This window comes from Octopus bimaculoides, chromosome 4, assembly GCF_001194135.2.
Source record: "Octopus bimaculoides isolate UCB-OBI-ISO-001 chromosome 4, ASM119413v2, whole genome shotgun sequence".
In the NCBI taxonomy this organism is placed as follows: Eukaryota; Metazoa; Mollusca; class Cephalopoda; order Octopoda; family Octopodidae; genus Octopus; species Octopus bimaculoides.
Genome location: NC_068984.1, coordinates 45,427,763 through 45,448,099, shown reverse-complemented (window position 1 = coordinate 45,448,099; position 20,337 = coordinate 45,427,763). Strand labels below are relative to the sequence as shown.

The following is a 20,337-nucleotide window of genomic DNA, read 5'->3' as shown; positions in this document are numbered from 1 at the left end:
CTCACTTGGCTTGCCAGGTCTTCTCACGCACAGCACATTTCCAAAGGTCTCGGTCAGTAGTCATCGCCTCGGTGGGGCCCAATGTTCGAAGGTCTTGCCTCACCACCTCAGCCCAGGTCTTCCTGGGCCTACCTCGTGGCTGAATAATACTGGATGACATAAATATCTAAGTGATTTTCATTTCATGTAATTAAACCAAGTTGGCTGTAATTTGTTAGTTCCTGGTTTTCAGTTGTAACTTTATTTTAGGTTTAGTGCATGACAAATTATTATTTTTTTTTTTTTTTTGTTATTGTCATTAAATGGGCAGTAATGAGTCATAAAATAAATAATTAAAACATTTCAGAGATGAGATCACCAAAAGTATCCCCCTCCTCACCTTGCAGTCATTGGATCTGTGGTATCGTTTGATAAAGAAAGGTGTCAAGGTCATAGCTAGAATATCTTTGGTGAAGGAAATCTGACCTGTAGCTAAACAGTAACAACAACAATATGAACTGGGGGTTGGACAGTATTTAGTGTGGCTGTTGGAAGTGGTGGGAGGTATATTGTAGTGATGACAAGGGCTGGCCTAAGGTAGAAATAGTTTGCAGCTTAATGGAGAAGTTAGACCATATAATCTCAAATTCAGATCTTTCAGGAACTATTGTGTTTTGTGGCCCCTAAACAATTCTGCTTTCTCTTGTTTATCTGACCTGAAAACCAGGTTCTACTTCTACTTCATTGAAAAACAGATGTAAAAAGTGGGCAAGGGTGAGTAAAGATATACACATAGGCACAGGAGTGGCTGTGTGGTAAGTAGCTTGCTTACGAACCTCATGGTTCCGAGTCCAGTCCCACTGCATGGCACCTTGGGCAAGTGTCTTCTACTATAGCCTCGCGCCGACCAAAGCCCTGTGAGTGGATTTGGTAGACGGAAACTGAAAGAAGCCCGTCGTATATATATATATATATATATATATATATGTTTGTGTGTCTGTGTTTGTCCCCCCAACATTGCTTGACAACCGATGGTGGTGTGTTTACGTCCCCGTAACTTAGCAGTTCGGCAAAAAGAGACCGATAGAATAAGTACTAGGCTTACAAAGAATAAGCCCTGGGGTCGATTTGCTTGACTAAAGGCGGTGCTCCAGCATGGCCGCAGTCAAATGACTGAAACAAGTAAAAGAGAGTAAAAGACATAGGCATGGGCTCCTTTGGAGTACTAAATCAGTCTGTTGAACCCAGTTGTTCTCAACCAGGGTCCATATGGCCCTTGGGGGTTCATATAAGATTTTGTTGTTAAAATTTACCTGTAATACATTGGTTATACTTTTACAATGCACAAAATATTTTAACAATATTTTTATACAATTCCTAATAATATTTAATTATAAAAATGTAATTGGATTTCTGTTAAACATCGAATGGCTAGGAGCGTCCATCTGAGTAAAATAGGAATTAAAGGGGTCCATTGGTATAAAATGGTCGATAAATGCTGGTCTGGTCTAACTCTCATCAACTATATAATAGTTTAGGAACTGAAACTTCGTCATACTCAAGGATTAACAAGAGTTTACTTTTACTTTGCAGTACTTCTAATGACCATTTCTAATACTATAAAAATTCTTCTTCAGGGAAACTTTATCACTAGACAAGGCCAGCAGCTTCTATGTGAAATCACCTCATTTGTGTCCAGTGAGTCGTTGCTTTGCTAAAGTACTTAAGACGATTGCCCAAAACTTAAACCAGATGGTTAGCAGTAACAACAACAACAACAAATTGACACACCAGGTAAGTGATGTTTGTAATTGGGTAGGAAGAAGGATTTAAGTTCATCAAACTAGAGTGTGTTGTTCTATGGTGTCCGTTTGGTTGCTGTGTGGCAAATTTCATATCTGAGTAATTCTAGCTGGAAGGCATTACATTATTCAGATTCTACATGAATTCTTATTAGAGTTGGGTTGGGGATATGAGTTTTGAAGACAATCTCTACCTGCAAGCATACATGCTTTGGGATAGTGTGATCCATGGTAACACTTCTTGGGATTCATGGCAACAGCACTTTGGGTTAGTACTGTTTGAAGAAATTCTTGAATATCAATACAGATGTGTCTTGGATTTTAAAGAATCTGGAAACTTACTATAAGATCCTGCTAGATACAGAAGTCAGCTCCAATAGTAGCCATTGGATTTTAAATGAGCAATTTGAATGGTTATAATGCCGAACTTCACTTGACTCTAATAATGGTGCCAGTGCTGTGATGAGGATGCATTGGAGGGAGTATATTCATCAGAAATAATCAAGCTGCACATACCATATGGAGTAACTTTTAGGCCAATGACTGCTTAACCTCAACTATCTGGCTCCAAAAATACTGAACCTAAAGGAATTATTTAATATCTAGTCTTCACATATATGTTGTCCATTGTTTGAATTGTAACTATTTGATGATTTCTACATCAGACGGCTGTGATCTTGAAGCATAGTTGACTTCTGTTGGTGATGCTGTGGATTTACTATTTGGATTTAGTCCAATCTGTACTTGGTGAATTAGCACAGTAAGATGTTACATTAGTATGTTTGTTGCTGATTTGAGTAAGCCGTTAATGTATCTGTTTCAATTGTTGGAACGGTGATGTTTCTGTTGTGTTGTGTTGTGTTAGTGTACTACTTGTCACTGCTACTTTGTTGTTACATCCTTTTGGTTGCTCTCACTGTGAATGTGCTAATTGCCCCATTCAAAATAACCAGTTAAGCCAGCCATTCTGTGGTACATCAAAGTAATAGAAGCAAAAGCTTGTCAATCTAATATAAAGTGGACATATGAATATTAAACTCAAGCTAATCTTCATTACTTATTCAACTTACTTCCAACATTTATAAAAATGTTAACCCTCTGTATAAGGTGGCAGATTCCTAGAGCCATTTGTGTGTCAGACAAAAGGCCTTACAGTTTTTGTTCCTGCTGTGCTCTGAGTTCAAATCCTGCTGAGGTCAAGTTTGCTTTTTTTATGTTTCGAGGCTTAATAAATTAAGTACAAGTCTAGGATGATTGATTGGCTGAATCATTAATGTTTTAGACAGGATGTCTTGCAGTAATTTTGTTCTGGCTTTTTGTTTTTTAAGTTCAAATCCTTCCATGAGACCATGACCTGATCCATTGCCAGGTTTAATACAGCCAACTTGTGCTTGAGTGCCTCTAACAGTCTGCTCAGTTGCAAACATTTGGGTCAGGTCTCCAGTTAGGGGATATTGTCTTCTCTCCTTTCCTCCACTACCAGTATCAGAGGCCCTAAAAAAAGGTTAATGGCACTGCTCTTTCTTTAGACTAAGTGGTAAAAAATAAGTTTTTAACCTACCATGACTATTCTGCTAGTCCATCTGATGTCTAACTTCACCAATATACCACTCTGTCCAAAACCCACATTCACCACATACTTCTCTGTTCAAAGCCTACTTTGAGTAATATACTATTCTGTCCAAGAACTAACTCCACCAATATACCTCTCTCCTTAAACCCTAACTCCATCAGTATACCACTCTACTCTAAGCATATTTCCATTATTATACCACTTGGTCCAAAGCATATGTGTGTTGGCACTCCATCGCTTACGACGTCGAGGGTTCCAGTTGATCCGATCAATGGAACAGCCTGCTCGTGAAATTAACGTGCAAGTGGCTGAGCACTCCACAGACACGTGTACCCTTAACGTAGTTCTCGAGGGTATTCAACGTGACACAGTGTGTGACAAGGCTGACCCTTTGAATTACAGGTACAAGAGAAACAGAAAGTAAGAGTGAGAGAAAGTTGTGGTGGAAGATTACAGCAGGATTCGCCACCATCCCCTGCCGGAGCCTCGTGGAGCTTTTAGGTGCTTTCGCTCGATAAACACTCACAACGCCCGGTCTGGGAATTGAAACCGCGATCCTATGACCATAAGTCCGCTGCCCTAACCACTGGGCCATTGCGCCTCCACCCAAAGCATAACTCTACTAATATATCACACTGCCAAACTCCACCTCTCTATTAACCTACCTACTTGATCATGTCAGCTTGACAAAAGTATGTTGACCTATCTTTTTGTTTTTCTCTCTCTCTCTTCAGCACATATCATTCCTGTATAATTCCATCAAGCAGCTAATCCAGACCTCCATTGGTTACCCCAGATATTTCTTCCAGACATTACAAACAACACAAGTTAAGGTAAGCATTCTTTCTTTCTTCTTTTCCATCCAACCCAAGTATGTCTATTTATTCTCCTCTCTATCTGTCACTCTGTTTTTTCTCTCTCTAACTTGCTTCATTTTCACTTTTATTTACATAAAATGAAAGCTAACAAATAAACTGAACACTTTTCTTTTGTTTTTTGTATGATGTTTTACCATTATTTTCCTCCATTTTTTTTTTACATTCTCTATATCTATTTTTATTTCTTTATTCAAAAAAGTCCTTGAGGCCTTGTACCCAATCATCATCATCATCGTTTAACATCCACTTTCTACGCTAGCATGGGTTGGACGATTTGACTGAGGACTGGTGAACCAGGTGGCTGCACCAGGCTCCAATCTGATTTGGCAGAGTTTCTACAGCTGGATGCTCTTCCTAACGCCAACCACTCAGAGAGTGTAGTGGGTGCTTTTACGTGTCACCGGCACGAAGGCCAGTCACACGGTACTGGCAACGGCCACATTGTTTGATATTTATTGTTCTTATAGAAAAGTGTAAAAGTGTTTTCATCCTTTTTCTTTTCAACATTAATATTTTCCACCCCTTTTTTCTTACTTACTTGTATGGGTTTGGTACATTGTCTGAAGCACATTGTTTCATCACTTTAATATCCCCTTCATGACATTCAGCCTCTTGATATCAGCTATTAACCACATCTGCCCATTTCTTACTTAGTCTTTCTCTTCCACAGGTTCTTCCCACTTGACTCTCTTTACCCTTCTCTACCCAGTTGTCACCATTCATATGGATTACATGTCCATACCAGCACAGTCTCCTCTCTTACACATCTCAGTACAGTTAATTCTTCTTATACTCAGTTTTTCTTGCAGCTCATTTGTACTCCTTTATTCTCTCACATTTAAGTCACACATTTGGTGGAGCATGCACATTTCATTTCTTTCTGATCCTCCTGTATCCTCAGCATTCAATGTCCACTGTTACACTACTGATTTGTGTGTTCCTCAAATCATTGAAGTTAAGCTTGTGCCTCACTGAGTTAATCTTTAGATAGTGATATAGCAGGACAGTAGTGTTAAAAAGACTTCCACTGTTAATATTGTCATTGTTTCTCTGCTGCATACAAACATGAACCAGAGCTTTCAAGACAACAACACTGTTGTGTCTCTATGCTGTCATTTGACTTGTTAGAAACAATAGCTAGATCAATCTTAAAATATATCCTCCCTGTCATGGCTCAGTGGTTAGAGCTTCGGGCTCAGTCATGAGGTAGTGAGTTCAATTTCTAGACTGGGTTGTGTGTTGTGCTCTTGAGCAAGATACTTCATTTCACGTTGCTCCAGTTAACTCAGCTTTAGAAATGAGTTGCGATGTCTCTGGTGCCAAGCTGCATCGGCCTTTGCCTTTCCCTTGGATAACATCGATGGCATGGAGAGGGGAGGCTGGTATGCATGAGCAACTGCTTGTCTTCTACAGACAGCCTTGCCTGGAATTGTCCCTTGGAAGGGAACTTTCTAGATGCAATCCCTTGGTCATTCATGACCAAAGTGGGGTCTTTACCTTTTACCTTTATCATCTTAAAAAACAGAAAACTATACTGAATAATGTAATCTGAGATATATTATTTTACAAAAACAAAAAAAAAGGACAGGATGGCTGTTGCTCAGAGTTATCTGCTCAAGCAAGGCTGACTGTAGCTAGACAACAAGTACTAAAGAACCTATCTGCAGTTGCTTGCCCTGCTAAAAACAGCAGCCAAATTGTCCCCAAACCAATATGTGACCCCCATCCCGCCAAAAAGAAAAACTAAAAAGCAAGGAATAATGCAATCCTAGAAACATTATGTCTCAATTAAAGATGGTTGCATGCTTTTACTCAGAGGTTCAGCAGACCAGCTGAAGTTTGGACAGCTCCTTGTTAGCCAGCTCCATGACAAACTGTCCAACCCATACCAGCATGGCAAGCAGACGTTAAATGATGATGAGGATGTTCAATTAGGACTGGCCTTGTTTTAAGCAACATTAGCAACCATGCATTTGTATTTCATTTTTTTTTGTTTTGTTTTTACCCTCAAAGGAAGGATAGTGTCACTATTTCTGGTAGAATTCAACGTTGAACACGAGGAGAAGGTGGATCCAAATCGTCCACACTACTGTCACTGCCAGAATCCCTAGTATCTATTATTGAATCATAAGGTTGCATGATGATAGACACTTTGTGTGTGTGTGCATGTGTGAGAGAGAGAGATACTGGCTAGCATGAGTAGTCCCTGGTGGAAGGCAGTGATGGTGGTGTAGGTGATGCTGGAAGAGGGTTGTATTGGTAGTGGAATTGGTGCTGCTTGTAGTGGTTATGTTTGGTGGTGCCAGCAGTTGTGGTATTAGTAGTAATATGTCCGTATAGATATTTGTAGTGCTGATGATATTAGTAGGACTAACAATATAGGTGGTGCTGGTGCTCCAGGTTGTAGTCATCATCATCATCATCATCGTTTAACGTCTGCTTTCCATGCTAGCATGGGTTGGACGATTTGACTGAGGACTGGTGAAACCAGATGGCTACACCAGGCTCCAATCTGATTTGGCAGAGTTTCTACAGCTGGATGCCCTTCCTAATGCCAACCACTCTGAGAGTGTAGTGGGTGCTTTTACGTGCCATCGGCACGTAGGCCAGTCGGGCGGTACTGGCAACGGCCACGCTCGAAATAGTGTATTTTACGTGCCACTTGCACAGGAGCCAGTCCAGTGGTACTGGCAACGATCTCGTTCGAACATCTTTTCATGTGCCACCGGCACAAATGTCAGGAAGGCGACGTTGGTGTTGATGATATTGGTAGTCTAGTGGTAGAGGTTTGATGGGAACCCCTATAATGCTCAGTGTAATTTTTATTTCTTTCTTTCATCTTCTTCAGCTGGCTATCTCTCCTCAGCCACACAACTCAACTGACCCAGTGTTGCTACAGCAAGACACACAACTCACACTGAAAGTCGAAGGTGTTGTCCAGCATGGTAATCAACCAGACTTCTATAGGCAAGTGCATGCTGTCATGGTCAACGTTACATCTGTTTTACGCAGTCACAGCCATGGGTCTGCTGCCACACTTGCTGCTAGTGGAAAGAAGGTACTGTTTCTTTGGTTGCTTGTTGATGATATTTCTGTTTTTCCATTTATTTTCCCTTTATTTGGAGTGGAGGAAGGAGAAGAGGTTGAAGTGTTGGACTATGTGTAAAAGATCCAGGACTGCTTTATTTGAGGTGTTTTTTTTTTTTAAGATGGTGTATACCTTTAAGACAACATAATCCACCTTATGTTTCATGTCTCCTGTTGCATGACTTGCATATCAAGTTCCATTCAGTATATTTCACAAATAAGTAGAAAGCCATCAATCAAAAGGGCATTACACTAGGCTATAAAAGCAATTGTTTCAATAAAAAATAAAAACTATTCTACTCTTGCTTCCATTAAAATAAAATTACATATAAAACTGCAAATATTAATCGGCTTATCAATCAGAAATTAAACTAACTTATGTGGAATTGTTCTTCTCCTTCACCAGGATAACTTGCTATAATCTTAACAACATCCCTATGAACAGTGTGTCAGATGAATAGTTTTTCTTCTTTTCTGTCATGATGCCAAAAGTTTTTAACAGAAAGAAAATGGAAACTGTGGCATTCATTCCTTTTATATCCTTGTATTGGATATTTAATATAATGAATCAGTGGGAAGAAAGTATATACACGATGTACTATTATTACTATTACACGAAACTCAACGCTTTATATCAAAGGCTCACAGTGAACTGCTACCAACATGAACTGGCAATCGCTCACAGTCCTTTACTTTATGACAATGTCACTTAGTCACTTGTGGGGTGGTCGGAATCCTTCCACAACAATTCCCTTCTAAAACATAAGTTATGCAATTGAAGTGACTACAACTAACAATCAAAACCTGGCTAAAGGCTCTTGTCAGAAATCCACCGCTATTCTGATCCCTTATTAATCATGTCAGGTTCTTTTCAGTGACCCATTTAGAGGGTTTGACCTCAGTACTACAAACTAACAAAGTAATCATTAGTTATACTGTATTCACACATGTCTACAACACTGACCTTACTGTTACTTGGCATCTATTTACTACCAAGTAGACTTGTTCATTGAATACCTTTTATCATCTTAATATAAGAACCCATTGGATAATGTCCAGGCTACAAAGCCTGAAAAAATATCTGATGGTCATATCAAGGCTGATTTGGGGCTAAACATCTATCACAAACTTCAGTTTTACTCACACTTTCAGTTACTTCAACCCTTGTTATAACCACATTAACCTTTCCTAGTCTCCTTAGCTCTTGACTTAATCAATTGGTAATCCATGTGTAAGTTTTACTTAATCTTCATCACATAGTCACCCCAGTCCTTGACTTAATGCCATGGTAAATAAATACCAAGGACATTGAATTAATATTTGTAGCTTTGCTTTATATCTTACTTTATCAGATTCTTCTGTTATTTCAGATTCAAGATGTACCACCTGTGAAACTGAGTAAAACCTTGGAACCCCAGAACGACTATTTCAGCTCTAGTTTCCTTATTGCTCTGCCACTGCCAGGATTCTACAACCTTACAATCAAAGCTCTGCTTATTGACACCGATGGACTTATTTGGAAGACAGGTCCTCGTATCACCATGTCAGTGAAGTGCTTTGATGACATTATGCAACGGCAGCAGGTGATGAGGAGCATGTCATGGACAACTAGTTAGTGTTAGACTGTCCTCTCCAAAAGCGGCTACTATAGCAAGGGAGATAACTGGGTAATATTTATAAGGGGATACACTTAAAATACTCCAGATCAGTGATTGTGAACGTATGATGTATGTGTCAGTAGTGGCACACAAGAAACTTTGGAAAATAATCTCCTTGCAATTTGCTATCATGTTATAAAAAGCTTACTTGTAAGCATTTACATAAAACCAAGATACATGTATATGTATAAGTGACATTCCAATAACAGGATTATTAAAGGAATTTTAATTTCTTTAAAATTTCAACATGCTTGGCTAAAAAAAAATGGTTTGCTGTCACTATTCTTGATCAAGTTTTGAAATGAAACGTGGTTCTGATCCTGTATGGACAGAAAGAATTGTTTGCTGGCCAACAACTAATGTATGGTTCTAATATGGACTTTGTGATGGACATATGTTGCTTTAAGGTACTGTGTTCTGATCAATCTCACTAACAATACTGCACTAAGTATTTTCATAGTTATCTTATATTGCTACTACACTTTGTTATAGTAGATTGAAGTTATTATACGTGTTGCTCAAACTGACTGATGGTACAATATGTTTATTGTGCAATAGTAGTTGGTACTACAAATTTTAATTTGTTGATGGTGATATTACCTAGTTTTTCTTAATACCTGAATGGTGGCACCACAGTATTATAGCACTATAATGTTGAAAGGTAATGTTATTGTAGTAAAGTAAATGTTATCACATGTTACCTTAACATAGATATTTTATAAACTTTAACCAACATTGGATAGTTGCCACATGACCTTCCTATTAACTGTGGATTTCATTTGGAATTAATACTGTCCATTGTATCAAAGTTATCTAAAAACAGCAAATGTCATTCAAGCTGCCTGCAAACAGGCTATTTAAAAATTTCCCGCAATACTTGGACAGTGTGCTACCCACCATGAACATGTGGTATTGAAATTGTTTGGCAACACTACATGTCACTAGTGTTAACCAAGTATGCTACATAATATTAAAACTGACCAATAACTTGTCATTAAAGTTAACCATCAATATTACATGCCGTTTAAGCTGATCAAAAGCACAACATGACAATAGAGCTGTTAAGTAACATCACAGCATGTTTGAGTGCTCAAGTTGAATCAAAAAGTAACTGTGGTTTTACTGCTGAAATAACTTATTCAGCAGAGAAATCAAACAATTGAAACTATAGCTATTTCCCTAAACTTTCAGTTGTCCTGTTTATCATCACTATCACTATCAACATCTACCATCATCATCATCATCATTGTGGTCATCCTTATCACTATGATTACTATAACTTTCTTCAAATGTTTGTAAATTGTTGTTTTCATGGTACACAAATTATATGAGCTAATTGAACAAGGTTGACATGGATGTTCATTGTAGCATGTTCAGTTTTAGTGTCTCACAGTCCTGCATTAGGAATTTAATTCCTCTAGGGTTGTTGACATAAATACCAGTAATATATTAGAATTTCAATTGTCAGTACTTTTCCCTTACAAAATATTGGTCTTGTATTCAGTTGAAACAAATCTTTAATTAGACATACAACATTAAAGGAATAACAGAACACGGATTAAAGCCACATGGGTTGACTATTTTTTGTATTCCTCTGGGCTGAAGTTGTGAGATAAATACCAGTCACATATTGTGGTCACTTCTTTTGACTATACTTGACTGTTCTTCTTTAGATATTTGTCTAACCATATACCAATGTAAGAAATCGTTATACATAGACATACCAAGCAGTGAAGATACAGAATGGAAGCTTTAACACAAGCATTTACAGTGTTCATATCTGGCTCAAATATCCCACTTGTTTTATGTTTAAACCAGCCAGATATGGCCCCTCACACCTACCTACAGTGTCATTCTAGAAGTAAACAATCATACCATTGAAATCTTGAAGCTATGAGATAATCCATGATTAATTCAAGCCAGTTCAATAAATAAGGATTACTTTTGATACATGAACCTGAATGCTAAAGAGTTAAACATATTGAGTTCAGTTTTTAACTATAAGCTTTCCTCCGAGAAAAATGAAAAATAAAGGTTTATCTTATATGTAGTTAACAGAAACTATTATTCAGATGCACATCTTTACTACATCATCATATTTATCCAGCTGCCCATTGAAAGTAAAACAAGGATTCTATTTTATAAGTTTAGCTAAATTTACTCTGTATTAAATATTAAAGCTGACAGTGGCAGAAAGTAAACAAAACAAAAATTAATCTATGTATGTTATTTTCTGTATTATCTCTCTACATACACTATATATATATATATATATATATATATATATATATATATAAATGTGTATGTGTATATGTATGTATTTATAAAACATTAATTTCATGATTGCATTTAACATGTTGAATAAAAGTTATGTTTAATTACTGATATCTGGAGTTTTTTTTAATAACCTATATAAAGATGACATTATTAATTCCAATTTTGGTGCAAGGTCAGTAATTTTGAGGAGGGTGGACTCAATTACATTGATTCCAGTACTTGACTGGCACTTCATTTTATGGACCCTGAAAGACAAAATTGAACTCAAAATACAAAGACCTTGAAGAAACATCTCTAGGCATTTTGCCTGATGTGCTAATGCTTCTGCCAGTTTGCTGTCTAAATGAAAATAATTAGGAGTTTACTGTCCACAGTGCTCAGGTATACTATAACTCATTCAAAAAGGTACAAGAGGGAACAGAAAGCAGCAGTTTGTCAGCTAAATAAAGACAGCAATAATAGCTGAAAGTCCACATACACTGTGCTTAGAATAAACACAAAATGATTGAAAAATAAACAGTAAAAGAGCCACGAAGTGGATAGGCACATCAACTGTTGTGTTGGTGGATTTCAGGAGGCATGGGACTTTTGAAGGGTGCAGTGTCAAATGGTAGGTACAGATAAGGTGGCGAGTTGGCAGAAACGTTAGCACACCAGACGAAATGCTTAGCAGTATTTCGTCTGTCTTTGTTCTGAGTTCAAATTCTGCTGAAGTCTACTTTCTCTTTCATCCTTTCAGAGTCTATAAATTAAGTACCAGTTGCTTACTGAGGTTAATCTAATCAACTGGCCCTCTCCCGAAAAAATTTTGGGTCTTGTGCCTAGAGTAGAAAAGAAATGATAGGTACAGATGGTTTATTCCAAATTTTGACAATTTTGATTGTGAAAAATGTCTCTTAGACCATGGTTGCTGCACTGATTTTTGATATATGTATGTCTGCAAGTAGCAGGGATATCATATTCAAAATAATGGCCTTCATTCATTATTTCTTGTTATTTAATTCTTGTAGCGTAATTAATTTCTATTCTCTCATTACTCTCATTAGATATGCATTTACATTTTGATATTTATATAATTATGTCTCCAATTTAACACATTGTACTCAATAGAGCTGTAATAATTAAAAACAACAATCAAAATAATTAAAGGTGGCAGATCATTAGTGTTGGACAGAGTGACATATGGTATTTAGTTATGGGCTTTTATTCTCTGAGTTCAAATCCTACCAAGGTCAACTTTGCATTTCATCCCTCCAGAGTTGGTGAAGAATTTGGGTTGATTTAAATCAACTATAATCTCTTCCTTCAAATTTGAGTCCTTGTGTCTAATAAATTAATTTATTCTTTCTTTGTGTTCAGCATTTTGTTAACGAAACTCAGCCAAACTTCCTCAAATGTACACTACCAACTTAAAGAAGAGTTATATTCTCGCTGTTTATCTCCAGGTAATCTTGATGGAGAAGACCTTTGATGAAAGACAGTCCAGCCATGATCATACTATCAATTTGCTTTGTCAGGTGCCCTGGACAACATTAGTCAATGTGTCCATTTTTAAAGATGGCTGGATGTGGTTTGAGAGAGATTTTGCTGCTACTTCTAGACGGTTGGGCAGCCACATATAAGCAAACGCACTTATTTGGTTGTGTTTTGAGAAAAACCATCTATGTTGGTAATGAAACATACACTATCAGGTTTCTACAAGCTCACGATCAAACCTCTGCTTGTTGACATGCGTACATACACTTAGAAAACCAAAATAACATGCGTACATAAACTTAGAAACCCAAAATAACGAGAGAATCTGATCAAGATCTAAACATATCATTATCATCATCATTTAACGTCCACTTTCCATGAGGACTGGCAAGCCAGGAGGCTGCACCAGACTCCAGTCTGATATGGCAAGGTTTCTACAGTTGGATGCCCTTCCTAATGCCAACCACTCTGAGAGTGTAGTGGGTGCATTTTACGTGCATCCACGTAATGACACTTCTACAAATATCATTCTCCAAATGACACTTCTACAATCTTACAAAACATGATCACATTGGTTAATCATGACTGAAATGTCTTTGATTATAAGCCTACTTAGCCAAGGGTAACCTGGGGTTAAACAACAACAACTACTTAAGAGATAATTAAGATCATGAAGATGTAGTTTTTGATCACATACTCTCATTAACCTGGGTTATTACAAGTCAACAAAGGGACCTCCATGCTAGAAATATCAACCAAATCCCCTAAAATACAACCATTTTAAAAGAAAAAAAACGGTAGATTAGATTTAGTAACCCTCGATCAACAAAAAGCAGTGGTGGTTACGGTGGGGCCCATTTTTGTTAGTGGGTCTACTCATGTGAGGCTGGTCAGCATCTGCTTGACAACCGGTGTTGGTTTGTTTGTGTCTCCGTAATTCAGTGGTTCAGCCAGAAAGATCGGTAGAATAAGCACTAGGTTTTAAAAAAAGAAAAAAGGCATGCCTTCGGTATTGGTCTGGGAAGTGTCAGTTTGAGGAGACGACGTCATACACTCTCTTTTTCAGCCTAGCCTCTTTATCTGTCTTGAGGGAAGTTGCGTGGGTGAATGACATCGTCTACTTATATTCGAAAGATTGCTTCCCCGCCAATAAATAATAAATAAATAAAGTGTAGTGGGGTCGACTTGCTCGACTAAAACCTTCTGGGCATTGCACCAGCATGACCAGTCCAATGACTGAAACGAGTTAAAGATAGAAAGTAAAAGTTAGAAATAAATTATGGAGTGGCGAGAAGACAAAGGGACATTCATACAGGCCAGTCGATATATGTGTTAGCATCTAAATAATTTACCTCTGCATATTGAGTAAATTATATATTTAGATCTATGTTAAATTCTGACGTCTATCTATCAATTGAATATGATCTCAGCGTGCCAGTCATTTCCTGTTGTTGCTAAGGTGACATAGGGAAGTTTACCTTAGCCATCTGATTCACACGGCACACTTGTACCCTCCCTTAACACTGGAACTTCTTACGTGTTCCTGTGTTTCTATTAACTACCAACTTGCTTTTGTGCTCGTGTTATATATATATATATATATATATGTGTGTGTGTGTGTGTGTGTGTGTGTGTGTGTGTGTGTGTGTGGTGAATCAAACAGGAAAAATAGAAGTCAAAATATAAGTATATGTATATTTTTATTGATATTTAACGGAAGCAACAAAGTGACTCAAGGTTTGAGAGTTTCGAGTATGAGTGCCAACGCACGAAACTCTTGGACCTTGAGTCACACAGTTGCTTCCGCTCAATGTGTGTGTGTATGTGTGCACGTGCGTATGAACATTTATTTCTGGTTGTTTGTCTTAGAGGAAGGCGCACATACTTAAAGTGAATTCCGATTGCTCATCATATATTGGCGGTATTTTTTTAAAGATGAATGATAAGTTGTGATGTTCATTATTTTCTCAAAAACCATTAGTAATGTTCATAAAGCGAAACATTCTTGATCGAATGTTGAACATGAGCTATAATCTTATCTTTTATTTCTGCTATTCTCCAGCCTCTAAGTTTGTAGCATTTTTCTAAGGAACCTCATGATGACCCCGTCTCCTTGCTAGAAATAGCATCTAAATCACTAAAAAAATCACATTACCATCTTTGAAAAGGACATGCTATAAATTATATCTGATATTCAGACGGAATGGTCACGGCTTCAATACTTTTGATCATAATCCATCTCGATCACGGTTGACCTTGGGCTAAAAAGACCGACCCCTAACCACACTTATTTATCTGGTTATTTCGCTCCTGATCTTGTAAGATAATCATGGTTATCGCCCTTCTCTCTTTAGATCCCATTAAATGCCACACAATTACACACACACACCACACCAAACCACACCACACCACACAGACACGCACGCACGCACACATCGTATTTGGAGATATACTTGGTCAGAGTTCGTAGATTTTTGATCAGTTGCTAGAAACTTTATATAACTTAGTAATAATTAATTAATTTATCTCTTCACCCATTCATTTATGTTTTATAAATTAAATCTTAAGTTTCTGTTTCTTATAAAACTTCATCTCGGCCCATCCAGCGGTGCTCATTTAAAGAGTGCTTCAGTCACTTCATAACTTAACTATATACCTTGTTTTGTTTACTTGTGAACACTTGAACACCTACCCAAGAAAGAAAGAAAGAAAGAAAGACAGAGAGTAAGATAGATTATTAAACTCATTTGAAAACAATTACCCTAAACAACTGCAACCGGAAGATGGAACGGAAAGGAAAGAAGAAAAAAAATGACATGTCTGGACAGCCCACTGTATCCGTCAGTCATTATGGGAATAAGAAAGAAGTGAATAGGTTGTGTTTTGGGAAGAGATTAGGGAAAGAATAGCAAAGCAAGACTTGAAATGGAAGCCAGCTGGAAAAAAAAAAAAAAAAAAAAAAAAAATCTTGAATAAAGTGCCCCTACATTTTTCTTAGAAAAAAAGCAAAAATAAAATAAAACAAATTATGATGGAAAAGAATGAAAGTTAGTGTAGGTTATATGTTGTTTCATAGCCTCAGGTTAGCCCAAATTCTACATAACTGGATCCAGCCGTGACAAACTCGTCTTTTTGTTATATCTTGAACTATATTGGCCAATGTGTACTTTTATTTATTTACTTTTAATAAAAAGAAAAAAAAAATAATAAGCAGTATCGTTAAAGGGATACTTGACTTCTGTTTCTTTCAGATCAAGTAATTTGTTAATCAAGCAATTGCAACTTTTTCTGTTTCTTTTTTTTTTTTTTGCGAGAAACGGGCTGCATGAAACATGGCTCATCAAGTGGGTAACACTATTGAGAAAAAAAAAAAAATTCAAGGTAATTTCTCGTTAGGTATGCCATGCAGAAAGTCCAACTTACTTCAGTAAGTTGTATGTATGAGACAGTGGCACCGGCCAAGTTGAAGACACGCGAATATAGTGAATATATAGCGGAGTAGTATGTTAAGTTTCTTCTTTAGTGGTAAAAAAAAAAAAAAAAAAAAAAAAAAAAAAAAAAAAAAAAAAAACTAGAGAGAGAAAAAGAGAGAGAGAGAGAGAGAGAGAGAGAGAGAGAGCAGGTCTTCAGGGAAGAACCTTCGGGTAAATATTTCGGTCCTTAACTTCTTACAATCTAAAGGTTGCAGTCTAGGTCATGACTCCCGGGTGCCCTTCTGCTGTCATTTTTTTTAGCCACTTGGATATCGGAAACTTGTGCATTTAAATGGCTTGGAGATGGTAACTATGACGTTTGTAGATCAACCTAGGCCGGTAATATTAGTTTCAATTTTTGGCACAAGGCCAGCAAGTTCGGGGGAGTGGATAAATCGATTATCTCAACCCCAGTGTTCATCTGGTACTTTTTTTTATTGAGCCCTGAAAGGATGAAAGACAAAGTCGACTTCAACGGAATTTTGAGCTCAGAACGTAAAGTCGGACGAAATGCCGCTAAGCATTTTACCCGGCATGATAACGGTTCTGCCAGCTCGCAGCCTACTTAGGCTGGTATTATAAATGCAGTTCATTTTGAGTTAAAATATGTTTAAGTCGATGTCGGCAGAGAAAAATGATAACTGTGTGTGTGCGTGTGATTCTGGGGGACGACAGTTTGAGAGACGAAAGACTGGAGTTAGATGTTAAGTGCGTGATGCGGGAAGTGAGATACAATATGAATGATATTGAGAAAAAAGATGAGTATGAAATTAACTAATTCAGATGAAGTGTAACAATTGTAGTCGCTGTAGATCAATGATTCTCAACTATTATTTTACCGACGGATCCTTTCGACTTCTATCTTAATCTGGTGGACCCCATAACTATTCGATGTTTAAAAACTAGTTTTATAGATACTTTTTTCAACATTCTGATTTTGTTTTTCACTCATTCATTTGTGTAAATTTGCGATAATTACTCTCTGAGAGAACATGCTTCAGTCGCCGAAAATATGTTGAACTGCACGAGACATTAAAGAAAAATACTTCGTTGTTTCTTGCAATAAAAACAACCAAAACAATTTTTTTTTTCGTGGACCTTTAAAATACTGCTGTAGGTACCCAATTTACTATTTTGCCCGCGTGGATCCCTCCCCGCAAATCTTATATTGACACTCAGGAGGGGGTCACAAATGGTTGAGAACCACCGCCGTAGAAGGAGCAGCTAGTATATTCATTTTAGCCTTCTGAGTTCAAATTCTGTTGAGGTCAGCTCTACCTTTTATCCTTTTAGTGTCCACAAAGAGAGCAGTCTAGTCCTGAGAGCTGAACTTCTGTACTTTCTCAAGATTATATCTGTGATTCAAAGGTCCAGTCTTGTCACATTATATTACGCTGACAGAGAATCCACCGTAGGTTGCTGGTAAGTGAATCAGCCTTCAAATAAAATGACCTTGCTATCAGATTTGACAATTTCCTTTCTGCCATCGGCTCTGTGTGACTCAGATACAAACCACAGAATAAACTAAATACTATGTACTACATGTTCACCACATAGTCCATATTTTGATATCTACGTTTCTTTCTTTCCTTTAATTAATTAATTAATTCATTCATTCATTCTAGCCTATCTATCTATCTATCTATCTATCTATCTATCTATCTATCTATCTATCTATCCTTCTTTCTTTCTCTTTTTCTTTCTTTTAGCTTGACATGTTGAGCTGATATCTTTCTGGTTCCGTAATTTACAATGGAGGAAGCTCAGGTTTTGTTGTTACAGTTGCTTGGCCCCAGGCCAGTCTTGATTGAGAGACGTACGGTCAAAAGTGTTCTAGCTGTGATCATACAGTCTTTTATTGAGTTACAGTGTATTTGAAGCTGTAAATGCAATATAAGGGTTTTCAGAGTGAGTACGCTGAAACTCCCTCATTGGTTAGTTTAATGAAGTTGAAATGTTCAATGCAGTTTCCACAACTGGCTTTTTGTCTATGTTAGAAACAATAATTATTGAATTAAAATTCAATTTAGGAAAGACATTAGGTGGGATGTTAGGATGTCAAACAGCGTATTAAATAAAAAATTAAAACTTAATCGCTTCTCAAACTTCCGTTGTCCATATTAGCTGATACCAAGCCTTTTCCGTTTTTTTTTGTAGCGTCAAGTACATCTTATTTTATATTTTATTATTCATTATTTTTTTCAGAGGAAGGGCAGTGCCGGGAAAGCTTTGCAGGATCTACATGACTGGCAGGAAGACCAGAGACCTGGTATAAATGCGCGGAGTAGCTGATTAATTTGTAGCCATGCAAAGACCAGATGTTAGTGTTAAATCGAGTGACATATTACATTTTTAGTGTAAAGCATTAATTGTCCTTAGTAGTTCATAATATTAGGCTGCGCATGAAGACAGGAATGACCACACTAATAGTTGAGTTTTTATACATTTTTATTAACTTGTATCATATTAACCTGTGTATAATTATTTGATTTATGGAACAACGTTCATGAGATAATAAATTTGGGATCTTCTGTAGTACAACATTCTAAATAATATTATCAAGGTAGTTTATAGTTATAGAAGACAGATGAAATAAATGAAGGTTAAATTACAGCATGTAAGTAATATATAAGCGAGATTCGATATTAAAACTCAAGATTGAGACCTTTGTCGAACACGGCACAAGAATGTTAAGTAGGAAAAGTAAAAGACGCTGAGACCAAATCACCCAGTAAAGATACTAAGTTCTGCGTGGACTGCTGAGTGGCTCTTATCTGAAGTTGAATTCGCCAATTTTTTATAATCGTAAACGAAATTTTCCAGAACTTTCGATCCAGCTGTTTAATAGAAAAATTCGCACACTTCCTTTGAAGTTCGTTGCATCATTCATAAGTTAGTCAACGCTGACTGGTCGAGCCATTGTATTTTATGGTGATTTATTGCCTTTTATGGCAGTATGGTAGGTCCTTAACAGGAAAAATCTGAGAGCGATGGTTCAAAGCTCTGCTGGAGCCTTACTACAAACCTGCTAATCTGTTTGATATACCCCAGATCAGGAGAGCATACTCAGTAATGAAGGCCAATAAAACACCAGTCGATTTTACAGCTTTACTTCAATTGCTAACTCTAACAGATCCATACTACTGAGTTCTAGGGCAATGTTTCTGAAACAAACATGTACTGGCCCCCTCGCCCCACAAATACCAGGGAAATTTGTCTACACCCTCTCACTCGTCATTAACGAGATGCCAAAATAATTTGTATCCATAAAATGTTTCTTCACCACGCTGATTGACAAATTTTACAAGTTAGAAGAAATCATCTTAATTTTATGAAATACGGTAATAGTTCCACCTCTTATTCAATCCTCACTGTTAAGTTGGAAGCACACTTTTCAGTCAGAATCTCACCAGATCAATTTGTTAATGAACGTCCTTCTGTCAGCCTGAAGCAGTAAAGTAAAGGACTTAATTACTGCTCCTACAGGAACCATTTCAGAAAATTTAATTAGAGGTATTAAAGCGCGCATTCAGCTCCTAGCAAAAGTGTTTAGATCAACTTCAACACAGTGAAACTTTAGGAGATAAAAAGCCGTCACAACTCCTGCAAGAAATGAGGCAGTTGTTAGAAAATAATTCCTTGGAGGAATCTTTTATGAAACAATTATTCATTCCTGCCATGTTTGCCACTGAATATACAGGGAATTTTTGCATCAATAATGGATCTCAGCTCTAGTTGATGGCATTATCGACATTTCACTTCCAGCTTCCTCTACTTCATTTATTTCTTCAGAGTTGGTGGCGTTCCGTAAGTTTTCCGAAGACAAGATTTAGGTATTCACGAAAATAAAAAAAAAAAGGAACAACTCAAAACACTACATTTTCCCGCATGTTCGACCTCCCCTTTCAGAAATTCGACGCTAAAACCAATTCTCTAGTTCTCGCGTGAAAATTATCATACACAGTATTGGTATCATTACAGATTCGGTCCGAATATTTACCGTTGTTTTCATGTGGTTCCTTTCAATCTGCTTCAAAGCAACAGGCACGCAGACTCGAGGGATTAGCAGCGAATTCATCACCTGGTAGTTCTACGGAAAGTCGCTTATTTTAAGTTTTGGATTCTTCTTCGAAA

At 37.3% G+C, this 20,337-nt stretch overlaps 1 protein-coding gene across 1 annotated transcript in view; it reads left to right on the top strand.

The window, feature by feature from the left end:
• Positions 1-11,362, top strand: part of LOC106884515 (integrator complex subunit 7) — a 46,024-nt gene extending 34,662 nt beyond the window's left edge. Inside the window, exons 17-20 of the mRNA XM_014935939.2 lie at positions 1,617-1,773; positions 4,089-4,187; positions 7,081-7,290; positions 8,690-11,362. Of these exons, the coding sequence (XP_014791425.1) occupies positions 1,617-1,773; positions 4,089-4,187; positions 7,081-7,290; positions 8,690-8,935 (712 nt within the window). The 3' untranslated portion in view covers positions 8,936-11,362. The remainder of the gene's footprint in view (positions 1-1,616; positions 1,774-4,088; positions 4,188-7,080; positions 7,291-8,689) is intronic.
• Positions 11,363-20,337: the final 8,975 nt, after the last annotated feature.